The sequence below is a fragment of the Watersipora subatra genome, chromosome 9 (genome assembly GCF_963576615.1).
Source record: "Watersipora subatra chromosome 9, tzWatSuba1.1, whole genome shotgun sequence".
NCBI classification, from domain to species: domain Eukaryota; kingdom Metazoa; phylum Bryozoa; class Gymnolaemata; order Cheilostomatida; family Watersiporidae; genus Watersipora; species Watersipora subatra.
In genome coordinates, this window is record NC_088716.1 from 49,083,353 (window position 1) to 49,108,118 (window position 24,766).

The following is a 24,766-nucleotide window of genomic DNA, read 5'->3' on the forward strand; positions in this document are numbered from 1 at the left end:
AGTAAAGGAATTACAGAGCAGAATTAAAATTTCCGAGATAATGATATTTATATATTCAACGATCACACATTGCGCCAGACTTGACACCCGTGTCCTTAATCAATAGTGCTCCTGCTGTCACATCTGACGATCTTGCCAGCAAAGTATTTTCGAGCAAAGCTTTTCATAGAAGTGCCAATAGACAGCTACTTCAGGGCAATGTTGGGGCTGGAAACCAGATCGCAGCGCTTCATAGAAAAGGACAGGTCATCAGTCCATGTTTAGGATTGAGAACAATGCTTGTGACTTTTATTATGTACAACATCTTCGCAATAACCAAGTATATAAGATATTCGAAATTCGAACCCATACCTTATAATTAGAAAAACTGAAAAATAGCTTGTTTCTAAAATTATACGACAGAGCCTACATGTACCATATAGCTGCATTTTGTCCAATGTCAAAACCAACTAAATATAAATTTGACTACATAAGAACAATATGTACACAGCTCATAGAACAGACACTATTAAATGCCTGTTCTTCTCATCTCAAGTATCTGTCGAGCTCGGCCCATTGCTGACTATTTCATCCCCACCGCCAAGCGCTTTATCAACATTGTTCTCTACAGCAAGTGACTTCTGCTTTGGCACGTCTACCTGTAGGTTCTGGAGCTCAAAGTTGAGTTGATCATAGCGAGACTGGAGTTCCTTCTCCCGCTCTGTCTGTCTAGCCACATCTTCAGTCAGACTCTGAAGATAAAACGATGTGTGAACATTTTACAGACGTGTGAATTTGTTGGAGACTGGGCTATTTGTGAGAACACCCGTCCCTCGCTTAAACATATGCTCACATCTATTTTCTTAAACTAATAAAATATTTGGTGGTACAACTAGTGCTGGGACGATATTACGATATTTCGGTATACCGTCGATACCACTTTCTGATACCGACCGTACCGAGTGCTTTTTGCACATATCGAAATATCGGATATCATTGATATTTGACGACAATATATATATACGTACATGTATTCTACTCGATTTGATACCGATTCTTCAAAGAATTATATGGGTACATAGACTCGTTAAGGAGTTGTACTCTCATGGCAGTTTTCTGGCAGGTAAGACAATTCCGAATAACAGACCCGATATTTCGATATATCGGGTGGCTATGCCATCATATCGTACCGAAACGAATTTTTAATATCGTCCCAGCACTAGGTACAACTCCAGGTGCTTGTGGATTGCAAAAACGAACATTAAATTTTCTTTTATGTAAGATAGGAAGTTGTGTGACATTGAAGAAGTACCTGCAGGTCCATTTCCATGTAGTCAACTTTGTAAGCTTTAAAATGATTGCAATGCTGAAGAGACACATAGCTGGCAGTTAAAGCACATCGCCCAGTGGTTAACCGACTCCAGTTATCTACCAACTCCAATTATTTACTATATAGTCTACCAGGTTTTATTATCTAGCCGAAACACGTTCCTCTACAACTTAGGAGAGATTGGAGAGATTATGTTAGATAAAGCTGTACAGAGCAGATAAGATGTACATTTAAAAAAAGATGCAACAGTTGCCACTCACAACTATAATATTACAAATGAATAGAAACGAGTGCCACCAACTACTAGCTATACAGCCAACACAGATGAACACGAGTTTCCTGCATCATAACAGCCTTTTTTTACTTCTTTCCAAGGGATACAAAAATGAGAGAAGTCTCATGTTTCAAATGGTTTTAAATTTTTGTAATCAGATAAATATGAAATTACCGAATGTATGCCGATAACATGAAGGGTTAGACCTGGCATTTTTAATTAGACACCTTTGTAACTTGTAAACAGGTATCTAACATTTGTATATAATTATAAATTATAACAGCATTTACACTGTAGATGTCTGGTGAAGCTATAAAACTTTAATGAAGCAGCTGCATTTAGAAACTTTACTGAATTTTAACAGAAAAACTGTATCATGACTAAGCGGCATTTATTGCCTAGAAAATCAAAAACCAATATATATACATACATGTATATCAATACATATATAAATATACAGCAAAACATGGATAACTCGAACTTCACGAGACTGAGCGAAAGTGTTCGAATTATCAGAGCGTTCAAGTTATCAGAGCACTGTCACAAGTCCATGTATTTACTTATTTATTAGTAGATACATGTACATGTACAAACTATAATATAAATCAAAAGCACAAATGGCTTGTTTCAAATTAAATGCTTCTAATGTAAAGTCTAAAACATTTTTTATCAAAAAGTATAGAGATTTTTCTATCACTTGAGATTGGTTTGTTGTTTGAGGTGATGTTATTGCCAGGACGTTTTTTAGATTGACATTGGCACAACTTGATCGGTGTTGAAATGCTCAAAAGAAAAGACATCTTTTTCTTTTGAGCGTTTTACCCACGAGCAATTTTGCCGATTTTTCTTGAAGTTTATGCAAAGATTACCTGGCTTTACCTCGCTTCCAAAGGGCGATCGCTAAGCGGATGTTTGGTATAAATCAAATTTCACCAAACCTTTAGAAAAGTCGTTGACAAAAATATTTTGCAGATGGTGGTAATAACGAAGCTTATGAATTACGAAAAGTTGAGGTTTACCTCTATGGCTTGGAATAAAGTGATTTTTTAAAGCGATAACAACCGTTTCGGTAGCCGCTGAGCAAAAAAACAGTTTGAGTTAACAGTGTTGAGTTCGAGTTATCTATAGCAATTTATCATTACGTGGGAACGGACCAAAGAAACCGTTCGAGTTAACCATGTGTTCGAGCTATCCGTGGGCGAGTTATCTATGTTTGACTGTATATACAGTATATATAAATAAACATGTATATATATATAACTAAATATGTATATATATAAATATATATAAGTATAGATATATATAATTATACAGTCTACTGTATAGATATACTTATAAGCAATATTTAAAGCTTAGCCAAAAAAACTTGCTGTTCTCCCGCTAATCAACTACACAAGATATCCTCTTTGATAACCGAGTGTTGGACAATTTAAAGATCACAATAAATGATAGGAAAAGCAATAAACAAGGGATTTCTAAATTAATAAAAATATAAAACATAATTGAACACCATTTTTTACATATTCAACTTCATAAAGAGAAAAAAGCAATTTGAACTTAACCAGTATAAACAGTACAAATATCAATAATCACACGCCTGTCGAGGGTTGAGCATCCTCTCAAGGTGTGAAGACCAGCATGAGTTTGTGAGACTAAGATCTTCACACCTGAGCGATGAGAGCTGAAGCTATTAGAAGACAGCATTAGCCACACACAGTCACACTTGTTCTCCCGAGTTGAACAACTGCGCGCTGCCAGAGCAGATTTGGTTCTTGTGACTCGACTCCACAGCCAATTTTCTTTTTTAACAAACTACCAAAATCACTCTAGGCCTAACAAATACAAATAACTAAACTGCCATGACTTGTCATGGATATGTATTGATCCATTAATTGAGATGATTCTTCGTATTTATGTGTTTTACAACAGGCCTAATCCATAGCATGTTTGTGTCTATTTACGCCATAATATCGAATCCACAATTCTTCACATGTCACCACTTTGCTGTTTGAACATTTCCCGGCATATTTTTATTCAGTCTGTGACATAATTGTTAACTATATATATAATAACCGAAAAGTATGATGCACATTCAGGTTTTGTGTTTCATCTTTTGCGTGAAGTTTCGGACTGAACAAATAAAAGCATTTATATAATACTTTGCAAATGTCATATTATTATGTTTCGTTTGCACAAATAAACATAAAGACATTGCTGTGACACCCATTTATAGCGCATTTCACTATGCAGGAATCCACCCAAGCACTCTAACCAAGAACATTCAAAGACAAGCAATAAGAGTTAAAAAATTAAGTTTACTATGCTTTGTGCTTGAATGCAGAATCTGCTCTGCACACGCAGTAGTAGACTAATATGAAAATCGTCCACAACTTCAGTTCTGTACAAGCAAAGTAAATGAACGTTAACACTGCTAGGATTAATTATCTAGAATTACTGGTCTATTTTATAAACTTTATACAATGTATATTATATATTATACTTTTATATATTTTATAAACTTTCTGTATCAATTTTTATATCAATTATTATCGCTTTGTGTAGAGACACACATCACCACTCCGACCACTTATATTTTTACCTAATCACATGCTCCGAATTTCAACTACTGAAGAACAAAGGAGAGAACTGTATCCTATCAAGGGGAAGCATTTAAGCCACACAGTTTGAACAGTTCCTTGAGCAGACCTTGAGTAACGGCATCGCACTCTCAACAATAGCCTTGAGTAATGGCTGGCTAAAATAAGATTTGTTCTCTAGCTGTAGGACTTGATCCCTCAATTCACTAACTGCCCTGAGTATCAGCGTTCCCTCCAGCTCTGACTGGCGCGGTGGCAGTGCGTAATATCCACACAGACATAACTCCCAAGTTAAATGAGCACAAGCGTTAGCTTTATTATACGTGTTACTTCTGTGAATCGACCGTTGTAATTATATTGCAAATTAACTGTCACATTGTTTATTTGTTTAAATTCGCTCCAACACTGGAGTACTGTTTTATAATTACACGTATTTAATCTACCAATTCTGTTTGTTGATCGCTACCTTCACAGAGTGCTCTGCATTAATGTCTGTCATTCCATTTATATTCTTTGTTCACTTTTTAAACTCCAATTATGGAGAAAATTCTGTAAGACTCTTATAAGAATTATATATAATACCACCCACTGCGTCGCTCCGGCTACGGAGGACATGTTCATTTAGTGGGGAACCACACTATTACTGCAAACTATTGTCTACACTTGTTGGTAATTTCTGTGTCAGTTGTCATTAACATCTGGGACTCAACACGAACTATTCCTAAGTATTAAGCAAGAATATTTTGAGATGAATATTTTTGATGCACGCTTGCTTAAACTCTTCAGAGTTTTTTATGTCTTTGTAAACAGACAAATGCTTTTTCACTTGAATGGAACACTAAGAAAATGCTTGAAATTAACTTTCATTTATCTTACATTAGTAAGACAAAGCACCTCTACACTAGGAAACTGAATAAATGGTAATAATACTCTACCATAGTAGTAGTCTACTTGGATTATATTATCAAACGGACAGAGGAAGAAAACTCAAATGTATTTTGATTTAACACCTCCTTAAGTATCTACTAGTGAGTATAAACTATTAGGAAGGAAATGTAGAGTAGTTTAAAGATGACCTTACACAACGTTTTAGCAAACTTTATCAGAAGATATCCGTATTTTTAATTATTTGCGATTATTTTCAATGTTTCAGGTGATCTGACAGCCAGGATGTTTTAAGATTGCGATCACAATTATGACGTCTAGTCGCAAAGAGGCCGATTATAGTCACAAAGAAGCCGATGAAATAGAGACCCGTAATGCTGCAACTTGACGCAGTAGCCAATATCAACTACAGCAATGATAGCAACTCGTGACGTTATTTTAGCACATAGTTTATCCTCTGAGCATTTCAATCGCGATCAGGTTTTTTTTATTTTAATCTATAAACATCCTGGCAGTCAGATCACCTCATACATCAAAAGCATTGACAAATGATAGAAAAATATTGATACTTTCTCATAAAATCTAGTAAAATTTCAAGTTCAAAAAGTTTTAAAATTTCTACAACGTTCGTCTTTGAAAGGGCTATTAGCGATTGAAATCGGTCATGCTGAAAGCGACGCCGACACCCGACCAGTAAAAAAGACTACAAACAGCTGAACCAAGCCAAAGGATCAGGTTTGATGCAAGCAATGATTACTATTGGATGAAGACCAACCTGGAGACGTTTAGGCATGGCGTCCACCTCGTGCTTACGCAGAATCTCAAATGTCTTCAACTCAACACGGGACTGTTCAAGCTGGTCCTGCACCTCCGTTACTTGCTTTGAAAGTCCCTGGAATCTTGACTGCAAAACAAGAAAGCACTCTGTACCAACCCGTGACATTTCAAACCAGTACAGAATACTATCATATCAAATACATGAATCAAGTTGACATTATACCCGTTCCATAGATCTGACTTTAGAATAAACCTATCTCAAAACAGAATGAAAAAGGAGAGCTCGAAGGAAGATAGACACAAACAACAACTATTAACTAATGTAAAACATCTGGTTAAACTAATGTAATACTGATAGATTGCATTTATGCTGCTGTCAGTGCAGTGTTAAGGCTTGGTTTGAATCGAACAGAGAAGCTGCTGACTCACAGAGGCATACATGTATGTTTCTGACAATCACTACATCAAATCTGACAGTTGTATTTGTTAGAAGGTTTACCACTTTTAACTTGGAATTTATCCTGCCATTTGTTAACCAAAACAAAGAAGCTAATGGTACAAACGATGTGAGTTTGAAAGACTTCAGTCATTCATCAAAATGTATTAGCCGCCCGCCTCCGCAACTACTACGGCTGCAGCTAGTTTCGCTATCTTGAAATTTAAAACATGTCTTGGAACACATAAAATTTGACATCAACTATAGACACATTCAGCTCTTAAATCATTATGTTTATTGTTATATTTCTATTATGTAGTCGATCATACAGGCCAGAAAAGAAATAAACAGGTGATTCACACATATTTGAGCTCAGACACTCACACTGTCAAGGCTACCACAGTATGCATCAAAATGAAAACTTCATCAATATTACAATGTTGCTTTATTTTAAGTTGATTAATGAATATTTTAAGAGTTTTAGCAAAATGTTAAGGACTTAAGGACTTAATGACTTAAGGACTTAAGGACTTAATGAATTACTTCAGTAGAAATGAATAAGTCACAAATAAAGAGGCGCGTGCATATAGGTTATACAAGTCTTAAGCAAATCGTTAAAAGTTGACTTGCAATAAAATTCACATTACAGTTATTTGGTATAAAAAGATTCACCATGTCTTACTCTGTTTTGTTGTAGGTGTCAAATACAAGGAAATGTGATTACAAGCTCTTAAAAGCTCAAAAACAAACAGAAAATCGCAGCCACACGAGACCGCCGTAGTTTGGATTCGCTTTCCAAAACGGCTCAAATGTGACGTAGTTGTTACAGGATGGTTTCTGTTTACACTTTCATGCAACCTCATTCGTCGAAATACTTTCACAAATATACTTCACGCATTCAATAAAACCATGTCTATTGTTTTTACGCGCCTGTTTTATCGTCATTGTAATGCTGTCACTTTTAGCACTGACATCTTATAACTTACCGTAAAAAATCGTTAAACTTTTTAACCTTACCTCGAAGAAGCATATATCATTGTCTGATAATCATGACGAGCCTGTTGGTTACCTGTGATAATCGAAAAAAGTTGCAAAAATTATTTGTGAAGTATTGGGTCACGTGATCAGATTACGACTTGAGGATTGAATATTGCTGAAAGAAAACTGTAAAGTAGCGAGCATCTATATTTGATACGGGGTCTTCGGTAAAACCCGAAGTGTTTGTCATAAACTAGTGCTACGATAAGTTTTACATTAAGCTTTCTTTTGGCCTTTCAATTCACGTGAGAACATACATGACAAGACGATAACCAAACTGGAATGAATACGTCAGATAAATAAACAGATTCCAATCTACGGCGGCTTTTCGTTTTTGAGCTTTTAAGAGCTGGTAATCACATTTCCACGTATTTGACACCTACAACACAACAGAGTAAGACATGGTGAATCTTTTGATACCAAATAACTGTAATGTGAATTATGTTGCAAGTCAACCTTTAAGAAAATCGTTGTTAATGAATGCCGAAAGTGTGCAGTCCCATCAACTTAGTGTAAAAATTACAGCAATCATGATCTATAAAACCTGTAAGATTGATCATAAAAAGGAGAAAAGCTGTCGATGCAAACCAATAATACTGCAGTACAGCCAACAAATTAGAAATGTTAAGTCAAGTTTTTCCTTTTTGCATGGCCAAAGACATGAGTTTGAAAAGATCTTGGAATGGAGGCAATTTACATGTATTTTACTGTTCTTATAACGTAAATTCCCTATAACATAAATGGTCCTGGAACGGATTATTTACGTTGTAGGAGCGCCTACTGTATGTATATACTATATATATATAATTATATATAGTATATTGTATATAGTATATGTAATTACTACAATATACTCTGGCATACTATATATAGTATACTACAATACACCCTGGTATATTATACATAGTATATACAATATACTCTGGTATATTATATATAGTATCCTACAATATACTCTGGTATATTATATATAGTATCCTACAATATACTCTGGTATATTATATATAGTATCCTACAATATACTCTGTATATTATGTATAGTATCCTACAATATACTCTGGTATATTATATATAGTATCCTACAATATACTCTGGTATATTATATATGCTACAAACTCACCTGATAGCCACCCAACAGTATTTTTAACTTCTTTTCAACTTTTGAAGCTTTCTTTGCTTCTTTTGTCATCTCAGTCCTGTTGGTCTAAATAAAATACAGGTTAATAGAATGGATAGCAGCAAACAACTAATATTGGACTATAGGGTGATAACCAGTGACAGGTGAATAGAACAGAAGCCATACCTCCAGTCTTTTGTTAAGTGACTCGATTCTGTCCTTCTTGCTGACTAAGTTGGCCCTTACATACCTGCTTTGAGATGGCACAAACAGCACCTACAACGAATTAATGGTTACCAGGTGACTTTTACATATTTTATAAAGTAGAATTAGTATTTACTGGTTAACATCCATCTGCTGGTTAACCACCAAATCACCTTACTACCAGAAACTGCACAGATAGTGATGTGAGGTGTTCCTCGCTGAATGATGGACTCGAGTTACTGTCAACTCAGAGTTACAAAGGCATGTAAAAAACTGAAAACTGTAAAAAACGCGCTTAAAGAAAAAAGACAACAAATTTCTTAAAAACCTTAAAGTACAGTACTCTTCGGACTGTTAACCGCACCATTATATAAGCCGCATCTGCTTAATTTTTAAAATATGGATAATAAAACTAGAAATTCCCCTGTCATTCAGCCCACGACCTGATAATGGAATAAGTGATAATGGAAAAAAGAAAGGGTAGTGCTGGTTGTTGAAAAAGTAGTTGTCAGCAGGAATTGACAGAGACTACTATCTCAAACCTATGTTTTACAACAATAAAATAAATATTAATTAAAGCTGTAGGCCTAACCTACTGTAATGTATGTAATTTAACAACAGCAAAAAGGAAATATGTTGATTGTATCTCTGAAATGCAATATTAGAAGTAAAATGGCAAACTGCTGTGTAATATACACAGTTTGAAAGTTGGTTGTGTTGAATGTATGTTTTTGATGGCGATCTTTAACAGAAAGCAAGTATGAGCGTTCACACGTCTGGAAGCTTTCTGCAAACTGGAGCAAAATAAAAAAATGTTCTCGTCATAAAGGGGCATTGTAGTTCGGCCCTAGCTTGTATATAAGATGTAAAAAATTTTGGCTAACGTTTTAAAAATTTAATGAAACCTTCAGTAATTGGACAAAAAAAACATAGGCTGATAAACTGTGTACCACAATGTCGTACCTGTAAATCGGTTTATGCCTCAAACGGTCTACGTTTATTACAAAAACCTGATAAATAAATTTGAATAATTATTCTTATAACTAAATATTTGTGCAAGATATTAAAAACGGAAAAATATTAGAAACCTTCGGCAATTGGACAATGACATAGACGGGTGAAATGAGCACGGTTTTCTTGTGAAATGCGCAGTGCTTAATAGTTCTACTATCTGTGCGAGGCTTTATTGGCGTATCGTTGGCCGGTCTCAATTTTGATTAAAAAAGCTTTCCAAGTTTTTAATTGCAATTTTAGGCCAAATTAATCTGTCTATTTGTGTATAATCCGATCAGATAAGTAAGGTTTAGGATATTGTTTACAAATTTCCAAGACTTGGTAACATATCTAAATAGGTTTATATGTGTTTTGTACCGTTATTATACTTAAACGACTCCATTGAAAAATTGTTAAATTTGTTGATGAGATTTTGGTACAAGGGTTTGCGACGGTGTTGATGAATAATTTTCGTGAGTTGTTTGCACATATGCATTTATCATAAATCTCCCAAACAATCACTTCGGTCGTGTTTGGGCGTGGGACAATACATAGGCCGCACTTTTTGTATAGGCCACAGAACTCATGACAGTGCTTTTTAAAAGGAACAGTGCCGTTAGGCGCTGTTCCGTATTAACCGACGCCTTTTAACCTAGTGCCTAACAGAACAGTACCTCTAAGCATTGTTTCGTTTTTTCTTTCACCGCTAAAGACGCACTAACTGAAGATTCCGGTTAATGCGCCCTAGCAGTGAAAGAAAGAACCACAGAATAGCCGTAACCTCTAAATAAGCCTCATGGCTCAAAACATCAGAACAAAGTAGCTAATAGTCCAAAAAGTACAGTAACCATGAATGTATGGATATCACACATATCTATATGTGTGATATCCATATAGATGTGTGTGATATAGATATCTATATACACTAGCCATGTAGTAGTTTTTATGCACCTATGATGCCATTTGTCAGACTAATATCTGCCGTAGTTGAAGCCTTATAAAAAATACCTATGGTACATACAAATGCTAAATGAATAGAGAAATAAAAAGAATAGGTAAAAATATGTAACATCTACTATAATGCCCTTCAGTTGCCAGGTATTTGTTTACACCAGAGTTTCTTAACCAGTGGGAAAATTCCCACCAGTGGGAAATTTGAGGATCTGAGGTGGGAAATTCTCAAGCTTCAGATTGAGAATTTCCCACCTCAGATTGAGAATGGTGCAGATACATGCTTTTTTGTGGGTAAAACTGTATTAATACGGAAACCAAGCCTTGTGATGTATCAAGCAGCTTTTTGGACAATTAAATTACTTTATTCTTGTGTTTATCTTGAACTTTATTTTTCCATAAATAAAAAGTATATCATGACAAACTATCCATAAAATATGATTTCTATCACAGTTCAATTAATAATTGATTCATTTTGACTGTATGGCAAAATGCTATCTGAAAAGCCTCCTCCTGCAATCTGAGAGTGGCAAAAATACCATAATTTTCAGCTGTTAGAAAGGGGGAAATCTCGAAGAGTGGTTTGTCAAAGTGGGAAATACACTAAAAAAGGTTAAGAACCACTGGTTTACACGCTCATGTACACGCAGAATCTAAAATAAAAGTTAAAATTTAATGTATTTGTGAAAAGTTTACATCTATTATGAAAAACGCTAATAAAAAGCAGAAAAAGGGAGGATGTGAAGTACAGTAGAGTGTAAATAGCCTAAATACCTAATCAACAAAAGAGGGAGTTTGTTTAACGACGGAATCGGTTAACGACACAGTCTTCAGAGCATAACCCGGTCGTTATACGAGGAGGCCTACCCTTATACACATTTGAAGGTGTGACTGGAGAGCTTTAGAGATCCTTTCATGGTTTATTTATGTCAAAACAAGATCTAGGTTTGCTCTCTTCACTTGCTTTCATGCAACGGTGCGTTCAAATACTACATTCTCACTGCTGTCTACACAATGTTACTTATAGGCATCCGCAAGGAAAATTTGAAACAAGGTCTGCTTCTATGTCTAGTGCAGCTAAACGAGAAAATCACATATCAATAATTTTTAGTCTATGTAAAACAGCTTAATAAAAACAAAACAGAAGAGATGATAAACATCACTGACTTAGACACTATCGACATAGCGGGATGACATTGTTTATATTGATAGACAGCACAATGTAATAGATATATAAATAATAATTTTATTTATATAGGTAAATGTCATTTGAAACAAATTAGACCATGAGAGAGAAATAGTAAAGTAAACTATATGTATTGAAAAAAAAGCTCTTTTAATATAACTCTGTTCTATAATGTGAACTGAAAAGATGTTGTTGTCTGGTATAAGGTCTAGTGGTTTTTAGAGAATTAGGAATGTAATAGATGGTCAGCAGATAGGAGATACGAAGCCAGCTTGACGTTACCGCGTGTCACGACCTTACCGCGTGTCACGACGTTACCGCGTGTCACGACGTTACCGCGCGTAACGACGTTACTGCGAGTCACAACGTAACGCATCAGTTATGCTAGTATTTCGCAGCTTTTACATAAATATGTGCCCAATTATTAATTGATATCACCAATTGGATGCATAGTGTAGTGGGTAGTGCGCCCGTCTAGAGAACTGGAGGTTCCGAGTTCAAATCTAGTGTAAGGGGAATTTTTCATTCCTAAAACTTTATCGCTCGCCGTAACTGGACATTCTGATGATTTACCCTAGGACACTTATATTTCGCTAGTATTTAGTTTCGTGACTAGCACACAGAGTAAAATTTTGCTGCAACTTAATTTTGCGGATCTGATGAGTGCGAAAATATAGTGATGTGAAAATAAATGCAGTAGAACAAACATAATTGGATTCCTCAGGTCCAATTCACTAGTAAAAAGAATTTTCAATTTGGGACTAGTTTGTATTTGTGAACCGCAGGTAGAAATGTGTGGGCGAGATCGACAATGCAACTTGATCGCTTGCTGCTATTTGTTTCTTGGACTATCAATGACGTCTAGGTCCTTGCCCTTGCCGCTGTGACTGATGTGGCACCAATATTATATCTCAAGTATTTAAAGCATGCGGTGGCCATGGCTCAAGGTTGTTATTGTTTTTGGTTGGTTATAAAATTCATCACTACAATAATTGTTATTCAATTTTATGACTTTCCTACCAGACTTTCATCCTCATCAGTTACAAATGCAGTGACTAAACTAATATCATCATCTTCCTCGTTTGTCTTGGATTTTCCACAGGCTCGTATTCCCTCGGGCGGCTGGCTGGATGAGCCGCCCCAACTTTTTAGGAATTTTTGGTGGCTAAGTATAGTCAAACTCGGAGAACTCGCCCTCGGATAAAATGTAAAATTTTATCACGAACACTTGGTTAATTCGAACGGATTTGTTTGGTCCATTCCCACGTAATAATAAGCTGCATTAGATAACTCGAGCTCAACATCATTAACTCGAACAGTTATTTGCCCAACGGCTATGGAAACGGTTTTTATCGCTGTAGAATATCACTTTATTCCAAGCCATAAGATAAACGTCAACTTTTAATAGTTCTTGGGCGTCATTATTATCATGATTGGCAAAATATTTTATTAACGACTTTTATAAAGGTTTACAAAAGGTCAAGTTTTACCAAACATCCATTTGGCAATGGCCCAACGAAAGCGTTAAAACCTTCAGATGAACTTAAATTAAAATCGGCAAAATTGATCATTGTTGAAACGCTCAAAAGAAAAAATATGTCTTTTTCTTAGCGTTTCAATTGCGGTCAAGTTTAGCCTATTTTAATCTGAAAACGTCCTAGCAGTCACATCACCTAAAACAAACAAATATCAAATAATAGAAAAAATGTTTATACTTTCCGATAAAATCTTTTAAAACTTTACGTGAGATGCCCGGTTGAGGCCTTACATGAAAGAAACCTGTTGAGGGGGCTGATACCGCCCATCCAAACCCCCAGATGCTCATAACTAGTCGCCTAACATTAGCTGCCCCAATTTGCAACCAGGGAATACAGGCCTGCTTTTCCAAAAGAACTTGTTATCTCAATTTGCTTTGCCACGCTGCTCAGTCGGCGTATTAGCTATAATGAGTTTAGCAGAAATTGCCCAATGAGCCCAACCACACACAAAGGGTACCTGCATTTCTAATATGACGATTTTATTGTGGATATCAATGAACAAAGCTCTTTAATTTCGCGTTTTCGCTCGTTCGTTATGATAGTTTAGTTTCGCCCATGAAATTTTCGCGAGATGAATGACTCCACAAAAATGCGAATGTTAGATGACGCGAATACATAAAAGTCCTAGGGTACACCAAGATTTATTGATAAGCAACCCTGTTCCGAGCAGAGCAGTGCTCAAGTTTCTAACCCACCCAGCGAATAAATACTGACACCAAAAGCTGAAAGTAATAGCTTTTTCCGGCAATGTCTGTTGAATAATGAACTTGTGTAACAGAAACTGACAATGGATATTTGATGCAATGCGAGCAATGACAAAATTGCTGCGGGTAAAGAAAGGTGATTAGAAAGACAGCCGCAAAAGGCACCAAGACAGGACAAACCTGATTATAGCATTCTTCCCATACTTGACTGTAGGCATCAATCGGCAGCTCACCGTGTCCCATTGCTGACTTCACCACTTCAGCTTCTGCCTTGAGCATAGTCCGAGCCTGAAAATATGACATATGGACTAGTCATTTCTGACTATGCAACATGAGCTTCACAATATGGTGATTTACATTTTATTGTTTAGTGGTGATTTTTAAAGTAGACAATTTGAAAATCGCCACCATTTAAAGAGATATTACCAATCGCTTACACGATATAATTTTATAATGGTGATTCATCTCACACCTGGCGATTATCAGAGTGTGTAATACTGGAATTAAAACACAGGCCTTTTAGTCTTATAACAAGCTCATACCAGGGCCTTTCACACGCACAGGCATTCATGAAACGTTTGTAATAATCACCAAAAAAAACATTTCATTCCAAGTTGAAATATATATAGGGCCTATATTGCGATATATCGCGAATCGTCAGTTTGCAACATCGAATCGTCTGGTGATTATTAGAAATCATGAAGCTCTATGTGCAACACATGCTTTGTGATTAGTGCCATGTTTCGTATCATAACCTCCACGGCACAAGTTGTCAGAAAAATTGACTACAAAGCGTAGACTAATGATAGGCTATCATGACAGAGCGCCGCTACATCTACCTCCAACAATTCATCCATGGTGAAGTCCTCATACGGGTTCCTCTCCAAGTAGTTCATATGTTGCGTCTGACCGGTCTCCTTAGACTTGCCCCTCTTGACTACTGTAGCGTTGGCCATAGCCTGACCAGCTGTCGGTGTCTCCAAAGCGTCGTGGTGCATCATAGTCAGCATCTCGCGTTTTATCAGTTCCTCAGCCTATGCAGATCCATAGAGATATATTGGATAAGATTAAACAGAGCAGAATGTATGTACTATACTATTGGTAGCCATGCTAGGCTTGTACGACATTATTGTTATGAGTTGTCTTCTGTTGCTACTGTATGAGGCGCGCCTGACCAACAAACAACAGGTCGGGTGGGGGTTCAATTCCCAAAAATTATGGTGACAAGAATTAAATCCAATCTTATATTTCCCTCTGCAACTGGGCGTGTCTCCAGCTGCCGAGGGTCCCTTGCCACCGGACTCAAACATGTCCAGACAAGACCACAGAGCCATTGTTTGTATAACAACGCTCTTAAAAACATACACAGCCTCTGCAGACATCATACTTGACATTCGAGGGATTGCTTACATACATACGTACATACATACGTACATACATACGTACATACATACATACGTACATACATATTTACGTATATACATACATAAGGCTAGCAGAAGCTGCCTTTAATTGACAAGGCAGCATGTTTTGACTGAAACCGGACTGAAAACAAAAATATGACTATTCATAACAGAGTGGAACAAATATATTATTGCTGCATAACAATTTTTAAATGACAAAAACGAAAAGGAGAGTAAAAATCAGCTTTAAAAACATGAGAAAACAACTCTTGCAACATCAGCACCATACCATACATTATAAGCCAAGCGCACTGGCACACACAGACACATAACACCATTCCAGCGTTTGTTAAGACGAGTCACTGAGCCGTATGAGAGGTAGGTGGTTGTCATAAATGAATGGTAAAGCATAAAGCAAACAAATAAATGATAATAGCAGGGATGACCTCAAATAAATGATAATAGCAGGGATGACCTCAAATAAATGATAACAGCAGGGATGACCTCAAATAAATGATAATAGCAGGGATGACCTCAAATAAATGATAATAGCAGGGATGACCTCAAATAAATGATAATAGCAGGGATGACCTCAAATAAATGATAATAGCAGGGATGACCTCAACGAAGTATTAGAGATGACATGAAAATCATGTGAAAGAAGTTTCCTGTACATCCTCTTCTTTCACATTCACTCAGCTCAATCCGTGCCTACATGGTCAACCTTAGGTATGATACACTGCTCGTATAAATCATTCACCTTTTGTAGGTCACTAAGAGGGGCGTCATTAGGCCCAACCTTCCTCATGATGTTAGCATTCATTTCTGCTGGTCGAGGTAGTTCTCTCTGAACCGATGTTGACTTCTTTTTCAGCTCAAGTTCTCCTGTGTACATAGAAGCCGTGGCAAAACTGTAGTCCAGTGCGCAACACAAAGACTGTTATAAAGTTATGTACTTTAATGATATGCATTTTGAAAATAAAATAAACATGGTTACTTCATCCATAAAAAACAACATTGGCATGGCCAAAATGCACACAGTCTGTTCAGTACACAATTTTATCTCTATAAAATATACAAGCACCTACTCCGCTGTTTCTCTGCGACAACAGCGGTTAAAAGTGTAAATTTGACAATTGTTACATGAGCAAGGAGATGCATAGCTCTATGTGTATATACATATGCAGGCCTACAAAGAACTCACTTTCAGCACGCATCCGCTCATATTGCTGGTTGTCGAGATCTGCTTGATCATCCACATAATCAGCATGTTCGAGCTGTTCATCCGCTTTAGCCTCCTCCTCAGGCACCACAATCTCAAACTCATTCTTAGGAACAGGAATCGACGCTAAACCCGCCTTGAGGTTGCTCTTCTGCTGACTCTAATAAATAACACTGTATATTTGTATGTGACTGAGGTTTAATGGAAAACCTTTACTATCGATATATCAATATATATATATATAACAATATATATCAATATATATATATATATATATATCGATATATATATATTGATATATATATATCGATATATATCGATATATATATTAGTGTTTGTTTATCTTTTGTTGGTCTGTCTGTTCGTGTGTCCAGTTAGACCAACAAATTTTTAGGAATGAAAAACCCGTTGTGCACTGGATTTGAATGTGAAAACTCCAGTTCTGTAGACAGGCATTTATCCAATACACTACACTGTCTAACTGGCTATATTATGGAATAAATTGTGCACATACTCAATACACATGCCAGTCTTTCATGGCTTCACGCTAAACATTTCAGCTAGCATTATGCTTGCGTTATGCTAGAATTGTTGGCCAAAGAAATGCTTAAACTCAAATGGGCAGCAAGACTATTGCAATCAGTATAGAGCTGTATTAGACACTGCAGCCGCCGGTACGGTATAAATTACACCGAAATAACCACAGTACACAGAAATAAGCAAACACATTAACTTTAAAGTTAAAATAGTACAATTTGTATATGTTGATTAAAAGTAAATTTTCTGAGCAAAAACTTTTTATTACACATGAAACGCCGAGCATTCACCTAGTAAATAATAAAATAGAAACAAGAGGCACAGAGCACTCATAAATCTGATACGAAGCAAAAATAAAATTAAATGAAAAATTTAATACTGAGATTAGAGCAACAAGTAAAGCTGGCGAGTTAAAAATTCAGCAATGATAAGGTAGAGACATCTATTGTTGGTGTGACATTATGTGATGATGAGACAGCGGCAAACTAGGAAATGACACAATAGAAAAACATACTGAGTAGTGCTGAATAATTCAGAATATAGCAAGTGTTGGGAGGTAGAGCATCTAACATCTATTATAGAGGTGGTATAACATAAAGACGCATTAATGCACACAAATTGTTATCTTTTAGCTGCTATCATAAGAACACAAAACGATGGCATAAAAATTACTCACTTTGTTGTAAAGCATCAGTGCAGCTTCTTCCTCCTTGTTGATGCTCAGTTTGTCCCTGATGCTAGGAGTCTGAGAGACGGGGGTGGTTCCTCCCATAGCAGGTGTCATACCAGGGCCAGTAGCGCTCGGTGTGCGATATGGTGTAGAGAGCACAGTGTTGGGTGTGACGGCTTGGAGGTGGCGAGGTGTGACGCTGGAGAAGTCTGTCTCTCCCAGCGCTGTATTGAGTCCTCCCTTGAGAGGCGTGTCCACATTTTGCAGGGCCATGATATTCTGTGCCTCCTGACAACAGAATACATCAAATGATTGTCCCGAAATGCTTTACAGATTAGAGTAAACTAGCATACTCCATTGTTAATTCTATGCATTACTAACTATAAATAGCTAATCCTACTTCTAATGCTTGAGGAGTCAATAACTTACTGGACTATAGTGAATAGTAAAACGAAACGTGTACCTGCAGGACAAGGTCTTGGGTGAGAGCAGGGGTGCGTGGAGTCCGTAGAGAGGCTACATTTGGTGTAACATTATAGCGCTGTAGCAGGGTACCTGTAGCCCCAGATCCTTGATCTTCCGCTTGCTGTCGAACCATGTCGGCAGCAGCGCCAACCTTGACAACCTCCTCAAGCTCTGCATCTGATATCTGAGGAGATGGAAGCACCAACTTGCTTCTCTTCTTCTCTGGCTCAGCAAACCTTCGCGATTATAGAAAAAACATTGAATTCTCTACCTGCAGTCAAGAATGATGAAGATTGCTATAAAAAGTGTGTTTAGCTCTTTTCAACAGCATGACTTCAATGACCAATTAATTTATTTTTTATCTAGAGAGAAAAATCCATAAAAATTTTTAATATTTAAAAACAAATAATTTTAACATTTCACATTAAAAATAATTTTTAATTTGATTTTAGTAGGTTTAATCACATCTTCTATTCTTTTTCTATCTATGCAATTGTTTTTGATGTTTGAGGTGATCTGACTGCTAGGATGTTTCAAGATTTAAATTGCTAAAACTTGATCATGGTAAAAACGCTCGGAAGAAAAATGTGTTCAAAATGACATCACTATCATTGCCATAGTTGATATCGGCTAATGTGTCCAAGTTGCAGCGTTACGCGTATTTATTATATCAGTCTCTTTGCAACTATAAACGTTGTAATCACACCATCTCTTGATCTGAGCGTTTTAACTGCGATTAATTTTTGTCGATTTTAATCTTGAAACATTCTGGCAGTCAGATCACCTCAAACGTCAAAAACAATTGCAAATGATAGAAAAAAACTGATACTTTGTGATATAATCTACTAAAATTCTGTGCAAATTCATCTTTAACTGTTTAGTAAGCAATAGTAACTCAAAAACAGTTTGTTTGATTTTTATGTACCCTATATAAAAATGGCAAGTAAAATAGTCTACAAAATGATCTTAATAACAACTGGATTACATATAAATATACATAAAATCTTTTTCATTGTTATTGCCATCGTAATTGATGTGGTTTTAGTGACGAGTGCACCTGAGAGGATCGATCACCAGAATTATCAGAGCAAAACTTTGATTTGAAGCCACTAAGGTCTAAATGTGACCCACTATCTTCAGATTCATCTATAATGTTGTTTACAACCAAATCTGGAGGCTTTAAAATGCTTCAGGATCAGTGTACAACATACTAGCGTTTGGGAATGCCGTTGTGACAGTGCGTTGTCTTCCAACTCAAAAGTTCTTCGGGTTTTCTCATAACTTTAAAGAAACATGATAGAAATAAGTGATAATTCTATCAGTCTAATATTTCGCTTTCTGTAACCCATTGTTTAACTCTATCTGATACTTCAATATGTATGAAAAACTGCTTTAAAAAAGCTAATGAAGGCAACTTGAATGTCGCCCTGCCTGAGGAGGAGGGGCGAGTGCAAAATATAGCTGACAAAATGTCGCTTCACCCGTCGAATGGTTAAGATTAAATGGTTAAAATAAAAGGCTCACTTATTCTGTGATATGATGGAACCCGGCAAGTCATTCTCCTTCCTTTTCTTCAGTTTATCCTTGTCTTTCCTCCTTTCTCGCTACAAAAGCACAGAGAAGTCATTATACACTCCTGTATACCATCTCCTTCAATAATCATCCACACTGCATATCTGTAGTGCAAGAGGAAAGTAGCACACTGGGCCATTTAAGATGAGAGACCTTTTCCCGTACACTTGCCCTCATTGCTCTTTCCTATCAACCCCTTCGGTTTAGCCTAATAAAAGCAATATTCAACAATGCTATGCTCACTCCAATGACTGAAAAACTTTTCAACTGTGTTGATATATGTAAAACCTATCAATATTGTCATATATTATCAAAATATAATGTAAATAACTATATAATGTAGGTGTAAATTAATAAAAGGTGATAGCCTTTTTGACCTACCCCAATCAGTAAAGGAGATTGGTAGCAAAACAATGATGTCTAAGACACGCAAATAACATACAACCTCTATTTTAAAATAGAACGACATGGCGCTCTATTTTTCAACCCTTCCCTTGTAGTGGCATTTTATATGAAAAGTGGTTTAGATAAAATGCTGAGGCAGACGACATCAATGTCGCTCTACCTGCAAAATATAGACAACATTAGCATCACTTCACCTGTAAAAGGGTTACATTTATCTTCCCAAAAATCTAACGAGCTAGTCAAAAAATGTAGTGCCACCCTCTATTTGAACGTCACCTCTAACAAAACACCACTAGCAGAGAAGGGTTGACAAATAGTTTTTAATAGGGGCTCAAATGAAGGTTTTACGGTTAATACCAAAGGTTCAAAGACAAAGGTTCAAGACACTCAATCAAATGGAAAATTCGTTGAAATATTCAAAGGAAAACAATGATAAGACCTAGAAAGAACTGTTGTCTGTTCTGTCGTGAGCAGACAATAAGAAATGAGAAGTGGAGAGCAGATTTCTTCACACATAACTTTACCGACCTCTTCTATTTCTGATCTCAGCTTGCCATCAAGATCTTGCTGCCTGAGACGTTTAAAATTTACCTTCTTCGGGTCATATTCCTCCTGTCCAACAAACACAACATGTGCTAATGACAAAAAATCACATTAAAATAATAATTAGACTAAAAATGAGCAACTATGTAACCTCACCTGAGCGATATACATGAGCGAAGTCTAGCACAAACTACTCTATATCAGTAACCATTCATCACACATCAAGCTGTAAAATGTATACAAGTTACTGTTACATGATGGATAAAAGACCAGCCTGCCTAGCTCTTCCTATTATTTTTTGCAAGTACCACCTGTGATGTGTCATGGAATCCTGGAGCAGGCTTCTTTTCAAATGGAATCTCCTCATTATAATCCACACCCCTTTTTTTCTTGCGCTTGGCTCTCACTTCTATGCCAGCAGCCTTCAGTTCTCTGCGTTTCTGTAGCGAGGCGAGCCTCCTGGCTTCATCAAGCTGCTTCTCTCGAGCCTAAACCCATAAACAATCCGGAGTAAGACGGCTCAGAACTGATATAAACTAAATTTGTAAAAGATTTCATGCAATTATAATACAGTTGCAACAAGGGTTATATGCAGTATTTAGTTCATTCATTTTAAATGACACATAATTTTTACAATTTGCATATTCAATGACAAATGACCAATTCCATTTGCGCATAATTTTGATATTAATAAATGCTACAGCAATGGTTAGTAATGAAACTCGAGATAGGACTTACTTTACGCTTAGCCTTCTTTCCTTGTGTGTTGGCCAGCCTAGCCCGGGCTTCACTCAGCATCTCAAGTTCATCTTCGTCCATGTCGACAGGGTCAGGGCGCGCTGGCTTTGTTTCTGGTTGTGGGTCTATTTCTCCTGGTCTAAGTTTACGAGGGTCATCCTCTAAGCCCTCCTCCTTTGACTGAGCTTTATCTCTATGTAAAAAGTAATGTCTCGAGCACTATATAACTCTAAGACACAAATAGCTAATTATGCACAATTACACATTCTCCTGAGCAGTCACAAAAATATGACAAGTTTCAAAAACTAGCAACAGTTGCAATCTTAGCTAAGATTAGAACTTCTTTTGAATACAGGCAATTGCAGAGAAATCAGTGCAACAGCTGCAGCACTTACACTGAGCACAGACTGATAGAAATAAGGAACAGTGCCATGATTTTACCAACACAATACCCAAATGTACAATTAATACAACATACAGAAGGTACTCATAGTGTTCAAGACACTGAGCAGCTGTTCTGCCAACAATTGGAGCTATTGTTCTCCATTGAGTTGGCATCAACTTTGCCAGATGCAAAAGTTTTTCCTCTTCTTCGCGACTCCATTCTGTCTTTTTAATACTTGGATCCAGCCACTCAAACCTAACAATAATGCAAATAGTAAATAGCATACAAAAAATACAAAATAGCAAGGATTGCTTTGATATGTTGACATATGCAAAAGCATGCATGGCATAATGTTATAAATCAATGCACAAAAATGGTTAAACTTTTACAAAGCAGAAGTTTTTGTTACATAATTTATCACCAGTACTGTGATGAACTCACCATCGAGCTTTACACTGCTTGGCAGATTTTCTGTGAAGCAAAGATGCAATTCTTGACCATTGATTTTTGCCATATTTCATAACAGCCGCTTTCAGTATTTCATCCTATCAATAAAGTAGAGTATCACTGAAAATTCTAGAATATGTTACAAATAAAGTTCAGTTGGTTTTAACCAAAATTACTGGTTGCAACTGAAATATAGCATCAGTAAAATTTAACATTAAAAAAGAAAACTAGCCACACCAATAGTTGATACATTTTTAGTAGTAGTTGCATACCTAAATTTACTCCATACATGTACTGGCAGGCCTGCCAACCCAAGAGCGGGGCAATGCTTGAGATTCGGTTTTGGGGCAATTGATGTATCAATGATAGTATTTATAAAATTGTGGAAATTGGGGCAAAATTCTCACGCATTTCTCACGCATTTTTATTTTTTCTTTAGGGTGATTGCGTGAGTCTCACGCCCAATGCATGAGAGTTGGCAGGTATGAGTACTAGCAAGTCATCAAGCGTTCCTTCTACTCTAGAGTCTAGCTCTTGATAAAAAGGGCAAATACATTTATATAACAAAAAACATGTTTAACAGCACTTAGCATATGTAATTCTAATAAAACAAAAAATTACCTCTGTATTTCTCCATACACCTCCTTTTATCATTAAACGCCCCATGACGACTTTTTCGGAAGTCTACTTCTCAAGGATAAACCGAATTCGACAAATACCTTTTCCTGCGCAAACTTCCAAATGTGATTCGAAGTTGAGTATGACCTATATCCTAGACAATATTAGAGCGCGTTTGACATACTTATTCGATCACGTAACGGTGTATCGGGAATTAGTAACGAATAATTACACTTACTACTATATGTTCTATGCTCTCGTTTACTACGTGAGGAGCACTCATAAAATAAATGGATTCATTGTGGTATAGTGGGCATTTAAAACGACCGTCCGCTAAGTCGCGTACTTTCCCAGACGCCAACCTCGGTAACTAAATTCACGAAGATAAAAATAATTGTCAGTGCGATTGTGGTTATAAAAAAAAGAAGACAACTCGCACACAGTACATGATTTGTAAACTATGTTTGTACAATTAGGAAGAGCTGTGAGTTGTATAGTATGAGAAGTTGTCTAATGTCTATTACGCCTAGATAAACGGTACGTATTGATTTCATGTAGCATTTGACTAAAATAAGCTGAAGTATTTTAGCTAATAAGCTAAAATAACTCGGTGGCTGATCACATAGTTTTAGTCTTCCTGAGTTTCAGCAATGATATACAGCCTGATAGCTATACAGCCTATACAGCCTGATATTCAGCAATGATATACAGAGGGCTGTATATCATTGGTTTCAGGCAGACAAAATTACTAAGCAAAATTCTGATTAAAGTTTGGTTAGGATAAACTACAATGGCTCTCTCGTTGGTGGATCGGCACAAAAATGTTCAAAGCAAACGTGTAGATTGGAGGTAAGAAACTTTCAGCTTTGATAAATATATTACAATTTGTTATTTGCTAAAAATGTTAGCACCTACACTTATTATAACTTACATCTGGCAGAAAAATTATTGTACAGAATTGAAAGAAGATGATTTTTTATGGTCTCATTGAAAAGACATTTTGAGGTATTTGGTAGTCTTTAGCTCAAAATCCTTAACATCTATAAACTTGAATGCAATGTATAAGTAGTCAGGCCTACAGAAAACAGTGCTCTCAGCCTAAAAGAATAAAAAGTGTTATAAGTCCAATAAGTATAAGTGAATCTATTTGAACACTCTAGTTGTAAACCTGAAAACATCAATGTATGCACTTAGTGTAACTACACAAACAGATTTGTGAAAATGTTAAGTTTACTTTGATTTTAAAATGTAATTTTTTACAAATATTGTTTTTATAACACAGTATTTGCAAAAATGATCAACTTTAACATGTGTTAATAAAGGATGCAGCCAAATCAATTACTGAAGCACAGCTTTTATACTTTATCTGACAGATAAGATGGTTTTTATTCTTACATATTTTTAATAAATACTTTTCGCAGACTTCACCAAATTAAAAGTTTACTATGGTTATAGCTTCACTCTTTGCATTATTCCTTTATTAATAGGTGCGGCTAAAATTTGATTTTTAAGTTTGAACTTTTTATTATTTAAGTCATTTAAATTGCATGTTTGAATTCTGATGCATTTCAATGCTTAAAAACTTAAAATGAAAACATAGAAGTAGGAGTGAGTGAACATAGAGGCAGCCTTAGATAAACATAAAGACAGCATGAAATAAACATAGAGACAGCATTAGATAAACATAGAAGCAGCATTGGATAAACATAGAGGCAGCATTAGATAAACATAGAGGCAACATTAGATAAACAT

The 24,766-nt window shown here is 36.2% G+C and overlaps 1 protein-coding gene across 1 annotated transcript; it reads right to left on the bottom strand.

Annotated features, from left to right (window-relative positions):
• Positions 1-265: 265 nt before the first annotated feature.
• Positions 266-23,151, bottom strand: LOC137403548 (cell division cycle 5-like protein). Its single transcript, XM_068089494.1, has 17 exons — positions 23,018-23,151; positions 22,391-22,494; positions 22,043-22,204; positions 21,565-21,757; positions 21,138-21,314; positions 20,812-20,895; positions 19,831-19,910; positions 18,305-18,542; positions 17,848-18,129; positions 16,617-16,794; positions 16,173-16,297; positions 14,849-15,043; positions 14,190-14,297; positions 8,620-8,709; positions 8,437-8,520; positions 5,841-5,969; positions 266-731 (listed from the first exon to the last, which is right to left on the bottom strand). The coding sequence occupies exons 1-17, from the start codon at positions 23,060-23,062 to the stop codon at positions 531-533; spliced, it is 2,475 nt and encodes an 824-aa protein (XP_067945595.1). The 5' UTR covers positions 23,063-23,151; the 3' UTR covers positions 266-530.
• Between the last annotated feature and the right edge of the window lie 1,615 nt (positions 23,152-24,766).